General features: G+C 27.0%; 2 protein-coding genes and 1 long non-coding RNA gene across 3 annotated transcripts; 2 read left to right on the plus strand and 1 right to left on the minus strand.

Moving 5' to 3' along the window:
• Positions 1-577: 577 nt before the first annotated feature.
• Positions 578-2290, plus strand: LOC113383317. Its single transcript, XR_003367741.1, has 3 exons — positions 578-698; positions 1328-1507; positions 1886-2290. It is a non-coding gene; the product is annotated as an uncharacterized LOC113383317 (long non-coding RNA).
• Positions 2291-3461: 1171 nt separating this feature from the next.
• LOC113382887 (zinc finger protein 622) lies at positions 3462-6710 on the plus strand. The gene is made up of 5 exons (XM_026621135.1): positions 3462-3871; positions 4546-4861; positions 5315-5389; positions 5460-5725; positions 6487-6710. Exons 1-5 carry the CDS (start codon positions 3542-3544, stop codon positions 6655-6657), a joined length of 1158 nt encoding a protein of 385 aa, XP_026476920.1. The 5' UTR covers positions 3462-3541; the 3' UTR covers positions 6658-6710.
• A 480-nt stretch (positions 6711-7190) lies between these two features.
• Positions 7191-8069, minus strand: LOC113383305. Its single transcript, XM_026621570.1, has 2 exons — positions 7940-8069; positions 7191-7833 (listed from the first exon to the last, which is right to left on the minus strand). Exons 1-2 carry the CDS (start codon positions 8045-8047, stop codon positions 7216-7218), a joined length of 726 nt encoding a protein of 241 aa, XP_026477355.1. The 5' UTR covers positions 8048-8069; the 3' UTR covers positions 7191-7215.

The raw sequence follows: 8069 nt of genomic DNA on the forward strand, positions 1-8069 counted from the left end.
GCCCTATAATTACTGTTATTTACGTTTTATTATTATAATTTTTAGTATTTATTATAAATTTACATATTTGTTTTATTCAACATATAAATATGTTCAAAATGCGGTCCGGTTTCTTGTTAATGTAGTCCTGCTTTCTGATTGGTTGCCTCGTTTTGACAGCTCCAAATATATAAATGGCGGACAATTCTCGCTACTTCTTACGAAAATGCTCCTGTAATCGCTTCGAAGTATTAGGAGAGCAGAAACGTCAGAATATATATATGAAAGTGCATAGTATTCGTGCACAATGTATGGTGTGACTATGACGAATTCAAATAACCTTAATGTAAGTACAAATTGATTATCATTATGATTATTATATTTCAAATGAAGTGCCATGTGGCTATATATATTATATTTTTTATATCAATTTCTATGTATGATTATTATTAAAACTTATTTCTTTGTTAATTATTGAAATTAACTTTAATTAAATTGTTACATTGTTACATGTAGTTATCTAGTAAAATTATCACTATCGAGTGATGTCTTGTAATAAATCTATAATCTTTTCACAGGTGCTTATAACTTGTAAGGAAACAAGAAAAAAATTAAAATATTATTTTTGAATTATGTAGAGGCATACCATTTGTTTGTATTTAACTGTCTTCTCAAATATACATTAAACAGAAATACACAGATGATGAATAGAAGATCGAGTAAGTTTTGCAGCATGTTATATACTATTATATATAATAGTTTTAGAAAATTTTATTTTATTCATATGATAACTTAAATATCGAACTACAATTCCAATGAATTTGCCAATTCATGTGATAATAGTATAGAATAAAATGATAAATCAAAGTAGTAAAGCCAGTATATTAAACTTCAGTTGTAGTTACATAAAACGCCAAATATTTTTTAATGAATTGAGCCAAAAAAATGAAATGCTTATATTTTATTTAAGACACACAATTCTGTACAAAAGTACATTTTGCTCACAATAATCTAAGAAAATACCATATAAACCTATTAGAATTTCATGTGAATGTAATTGAATCAAATGAAATGAGTGAATTCACTGTAAGTCATTCTATAGATAAATTCTTTATTGAATCAGATTTATACTTACAATTTTTACAAAAGCATTACTGAGTTTTAATTAATTGTCAATGAATTGATAATTATTGATGTGCTTCGAATAATATACATACTAGTTTCTACTATTACAATGCTTTCAGAATGAATTGAGTTTAAATAACTTTATATAGTGCATATAATATGTACGTTTCACAAATAAGTATTTAATTAATAACAATAATTTCACTGAATTTCTATTTTATAGTGTTATGGATTTTTTCAATGTTACAAGTATACATACTTTGGAGAATAATAATTGTTCGGGATGGTAACAGGATTGTTCCTGTACTTCAGAGATAACGAGACAAGTCTGATACATATATTAATAGAAGTATGCATTTATGCTGATTTCCAAATGATGATGTCTTTAAAAATATAAATATAGGTAACTATAATTTTGTGCATGTACTACAAAATGAAGATGAAGAATTATAAGATAAGAAAACTTCAAGGTTTTAAATACATTTATACAATAAACAAAAGGCAAATGTAAAATATTTAATATTTTACTCAATTAACATTATAAAAATAAATTTATTCTTTAAATATTTAATATTTAAAACAGTATAATTACAAGCGTTTAAGTAATTTGATACTGAATGATCTGAATTAATATAATTTTTTATAATAATAAAGTAATTTATATGAACTTTACTGCCAAAAATGATGATACTTTTTTATATGATATATTTTATTATGTAATTGATTTTGCTAGTAATATAACATATCATTATTCATTACAACCCAAATATTTCCATTATAGGAACTTCCAAGAATTCAGAACGATGTGTCTATCCAGATTTTTTGTGTCTGCAATGGATCATGCTGTGCATTTTCTGTGTTTAGAACTTAAGATGGATCGCCTCCAATGCATACTATAGGAGTACCTTTAACTGGAACTAACCTATGAAGCACAATTAACGAAGATGAAATATCTGAGCATGAACATTATAATGATATAGAAAACAAATTGCCTTTGTACCTTTGAGAAAAAATGAAATGTCCGTGTCAATAGTTAAAACTTAATTTTAGCTATGTATGATTTTCTTTATATTGACTTTTAATCAAAAGTATTTCTTGTAGATTACTTTATATAATTTTTTATCAACTGTTTGAAACTTACAACAGAAGTTTTTATACAACTTATGATGATCAATATAATATGTAGCAATAAATATTATATAATATGTAGCAATAAACTTAAGATTTTGTAATGATGATTTATATTTGAAATATCTAATTTTTATCAATTATAGAACGCACATTCAACTTCTGTTAGCAAGTTTTTGAAGCTGCTATTTCTAGATTAACAAACTAATGATGCTGGCTTCTTTTTGAATTATTAAATTCTACACTTAATACAAAGCATAATGACTTCGCTAAAATGCCGCAAATGGAGCAAATAATTAATTATTCTTGGAGGTGAAATAGCTTTATTGTCATATGATCGCAATTAAACAAGTTTAAGTTTTAAATACATTTTAAATATATTATGATAAATATGTTTTAAGGCAAATTAAACTTGTTTGTGCCAGCAATAATATTTCTAGTACTAATATCATTATAGGAGATTCCAAATTTTTTACCCTGAACATCATCCTCAATATCTTTTAAGTTTAATCCTTGCAGTGGACCATTTCCATATCAGACTTTATGAGTACCTTTAACTGGAACTTTTACAGTTTTATCATTACAGTTTCACACCTATTGATGAAATAGATTTGAAACAATCTGTCGACATCTTGAATAAGTAATAAGGAAGATGAAACATCTGAGAATGAATATTATAATGATGTAAAAAGCAAGTTGCCTTTGTATCTTTGAGAAGAAGTGAAACGACAGTGTAAATGTTTAAAAACTAGCTTTAGTTACATATGATATTCTTTGTATTGTCTTTTTATTAAATCAAGTCAAGTACTTCATGTAAATGGTCTGTATAGAATGATGTGACTTTAATTTTTAGAGTCGATGTATTTGAACTCACAGTTCTGAAACAAATTTGAACATTCAGAAACCTTTCGAAAAACATTGGTTGGGAATGAATTATTATATTATCTAGGGGGAATGATACTGATTAATTTTTGGTAAAAATCCGCAGAAACGTGTTCTTGTAATTAATTGTTAAAAAATTGTTTTCAACAATTTTCATGCATTGATAATTATCATGGTCTTACAGATCATACAGAAATATTATGGCTCTACGTCAAGCCGTTTCATTTTAAAATTTCATCAAACTTTTAAAAAATTAGTTGATCCCTGTTGGCCCTACTGTTAGTTCTTTTATCTATGTTGGTGATACTGTTTGACAATTCTCTTACTTCTGTCAAATTGAAAAATCTTGCAGCGTGTTTTGTGACTAGGTTATACATTGCGTAAAGCCATATATTATTTTTTATTGAATAAAATTTTATCATTAACAATGTGTAGTTCGTATACGTGTATAACATGTCGAGTGGCGTTCAAAGATGTAGAAATACAGAGACTACATTACAAAACAGATTGGCATCGCTATAATCTTAAAAGAAAAGTTGTTGATTTACCTCCAGTAACATCAGAAGATTTTGAAAAGCGAGTACTTTTGCAAAGAGAAAAGGATTCAGTTGAAAATGGCGATAAGAATATGTACTGCAAGGCCTGTCGCAAGAATTTTAATTCTGCGAAATCTTATGAAAATCATTTAGGCAGTAAAAGACATAAGGATAATGAAATTACAAATGTGGATGCAGATGATAAGAAAACAGAAGATTTAGTAAGTATTTACTAGAAAATCGATATTCAATATATGCTAATTTAGGTAAAGAAATATTTCCTAATTGAACTTCCGTCTGCCACTTATTCTTAACAACTGTTGCTCATTGTTGGCTTTCATACAATATTGTAACATGATGAGTTATTTTTGAGGCTAAAGGATAATATTTATTCTAATAATAATGGCTATTATAATTAAGAAAATTAAGTGGAATGTTTACCCAGTGAACCACAAGTGTTAAAACCATGCAGCTCATTTTGAAACTTTTGTTACGAAACTAAGTTAAAAGTACAATCTTATAGTTGTAACCTTTAAACTGTAGTTATAAATTTTTTCAATATAATCTATATATATATATATATATATATATATATATATATATATATATATACTTGATGACCCGACAGACATTGTTCTGTATTCACATCTAAAAATTTTTTTAATATCTTATCCTATACTTTTTAATATTCTATTTAATGTTCTTCCATTTATGGTCTTAGCATAAACTATACACATATTGGAAACTGCAGTTTTTTGATCAGTATAAGAAATTCAGAAAGAATAAATATAGTATTGATGATTTATCAATCAATTAGTTATCAAATTGCTCATAAAACAATACTTACAGTGATACCTCATATATGATTTATTATTTATAAATGTTTTTTGACTAGGTAATTCCTGCCCCATCTGTTACCATGAAACAAAAGCAAGTTCCAACTAAATCTGCAGAAATGGATATAGACACAGATTCTGAAATTGAAGAAGTGGATTCAGATGAATGGGACGATTGTACTGATATTAATACTAATGACTGTCTGTTTTGCGCCCATCATAGTCAAAGCATGAATAAAAACTTAGTACATATGTCTTTAAAACATTCCTTCTTTATTCCTGATGTGGAATATTGTGTTGATTTAAAAGGTCTATTGACTTATTTAGGAGAAAAGATTATGGATGGATTTATGTGCATTTGGTGTAATGATAAAGGTAAATCATTGATGTTCACTTCTATTAATTTCATCAATTCTGACATACTTACAAGGAATGACATACTTATTTCCTCTTTTTGGAATATAAAATAAATCAAAGTCTTAGTAAACAGTTGTTTGTAATTAATGAACATGGTTAATGCCACCTTTCTATCACAAATTTTAAAGATGTTAATTTTACAATGCAAGATTTAGAGACCGGCAAGGTCATGTTATGAAGAACTTTCCATCCTCATATAGACAAAAGCCATGCGGTTGGTGTTCAAGTTGGTGCATAAGACAAATTCAGTGTAAATGTTTACCTATAAATCAGTTGAAGACTGTTTGTCTATGATTTTAAAATTGTTGTATCAAATATTTCGAATATATTAACTTTCTCCAAAGAATTCTCAAGTTGACTAATAATATTTTAGATCTTGTGAAAAGTAATGTTTTCTTCTGTAATTTTTAGGTCGGACATTCCATTCAGCAGATGCAGCAAAAAGTCACATGTTAGATAAAGGGCACTGTAAAATGTTACATGAAGGTAAATGTTTTTTTCATTAACTTTATTTGTCAAAAATATATTCATATATTTACACTAACAATTTTTACAGGATTAGCTCTTGCTGAATATGCTGATTATTATGATTACTCCTCATCATATCCTGATGCAGAAGGAGATAGTGGAGAAGCAATGGATGAAGATGACCAGAATGAAGAAGATGTGTCTCCTGATGTTTTGGATGGATCTGATTACCAATTAGTTTTACCATCTGGTATAACTGTCGGACATAGATCATTATTGAGATATTATAAGCAAAGTATTGATCCTAATAGACAAAAGGCAGCATTGATGCCAACTCAGAAGAAGTTACATAAGGTAATTTTTATAATGTTCATAAAATACATATTTTATGATAGGTGTATATAAGTTTACACATTTTTTTGAACATGTGCATTATATAGCATTGCATATTTATACTATGTTTATATTACTATATCTTTTTAAAATGTAATATACAATACATGTATTAGGAATTCTTTGGGATAATTGTATAATCATTGTTGCTCAATTCTAAGGAGATAAAGTGCATATTATATATTTTTGCAATAGACTATAGGTAAATTAGCCATCCCTTTGATCCGGAAAGTAATTACCTGTTGATGATATGCTTCTTCAAATAAAATATGAAGTATTTCGAAATATTTATTACCATACCATAATAATACACAGATAAAATCCGTTTTTGAAGGTATGATTTAATGTTATTTACCTATGTTTTTTACATTTTATTTTTACTTCCAAGGAACTTAAACTTATCTGATGCATTTTATATATCAAGTTTTTTATGAATCAATAAATTAACATTAATGTTTTGACTATTCTCGTTTTAAACATTATTTTAAATAATACTTGCATATTACACAGTGTAACTAAAATAACTTATTGAAATGTAATAATTTTTAAAAAGCGTTAAAAAAGGTAAAAGCAGCATTTAAAAGTAATTTTGCACTTTTAACAAAGAGTGTGATTGTAATTCTATTCATTGTTATATGCTCACAAAATTACTATACTTACAGGATCATCTCCTACATGTTTTAAAATTTCTTATGTAATCCTTATTTTAATTTTTATTTTAGGTATTAGCTGAATACCGATCACTTGGATGGACTGCCACACAACAGGAACAAGCTGCAAGAAAAGCTCGTGACCTACATTATATGCGCAGGTTACAGTCTAAATGGAATACAAAACTAGGTATCAATGCAAATAAACTGCAAAAGCATTTTAGAGTGCAATGTAATTTTTAAATGATATTTATTTTCTAAACTATAACATAAATTACAACAAAATTATTGTATGGTGATATATTTCTTTTAACAATATTTTGTTACAATATTTATTCATAGTTGTTATTTTGTTTAAATTAAAACTTTTATTAAAAAATGTTAATGAAAGTTTGTTATTAATCCAGACCATTTCCTTTCTGGAATAAACTTAAGTAACATGCATATGATTTATCAAAATTCACAATTAAGTATCTAGTACATTTATTTAATAAATGTAAACATAGAAAATTTGTTATTCATCATTTAAAATATAAGAGCTGCTAATCTTTGGCAAAGCTTAAGCTAAATTTATTGACTATAAATCGGAAAAGTAACTATACCTACTTATTAAAACATAATGAAATGCATTATGTTGTCATTTCATGACCTCTGGTTTAAAATATATCTAATTCTCGTATACAAGTTATTTCTTTCATCTACATCTAAAATTTTATCTAACAGAGTATAAGTTGCTTATTATATTTAAGTAAATGCATAATTTTTGGTATCGTTCAAGCATTATGTTGATGTTACTAATTCTCAATTACATTGCTTTTGATCATCATTAATTTTATCTTGTTCTAATGAAACCATATAAACTGTTACTAAATTGCCAGTAGTGATAAGTTCATCTAAATCACATGCATAGTAAAGTGGTGTTATTGGTTCCTCTGGAACATTTTCTTTACTTTTCAAAGTTTCCTCTTTTTGTTTGTGTTTAATAGATGCTAGGATGCTATTAACTCTTCCTCTATTTCTTTGCAAACCATGTACATTCATGAAAGCAGTTTTGCATATTCTCACATTCTTTTTGTTCAATTTAATAGTATAAATGAAAGTATTTTGTTTATAAAATGTTCTTGGGTCTCCTCTACGCCTTCTACGCTTTATTGGAATATTCTTCACACAAGAAGTTAAGTACGAATTTTGCATGCTGTAATTTTCTATGTTGCAAAAATCATTAAATATTCTCAAGCGATCTTCCATTTTTATTCTAAGAGAGCATTTTAGCGAACATTTGCATAAGTTATGTGTATTTGAGAAGTGCAAATTGGATTTAGTAATATCATTTGATTTCTTCTGCTGGTTATTTTTAGTTGTAAATAAATCGGACTTTGAATCTTTCGCAATATTTGTTGAATTTTCTTGTTTTTGAACCTGAAATAACATTTAGAAGGTCGCGTTAAAAGATGTCTCACCTGTCCACTCGCCAAATTTAAAAATTAACCGCGCAAAAATCGGTAAGAATATTGTATTTACTCACCTCAAGTGACTTTGATTTTCGTTCAGTTTCGGGTGAACTATTACATTCTAGCAATGATTCTAATAGGAAATCGATATTTGATAAATCGTTGTAAAGATCTTTGGACATTATTAAAAGCGAATATAATTTG

The sequence above is a fragment of the Ctenocephalides felis genome, unplaced genomic scaffold (assembly GCF_003426905.1).
Source record: "Ctenocephalides felis isolate EL2017-DRISC unplaced genomic scaffold, ASM342690v1 CF-g0.4_SCAFFOLD_03570, whole genome shotgun sequence".
In the NCBI taxonomy this organism is placed as follows: domain Eukaryota; kingdom Metazoa; phylum Arthropoda; class Insecta; order Siphonaptera; family Pulicidae; genus Ctenocephalides; species Ctenocephalides felis.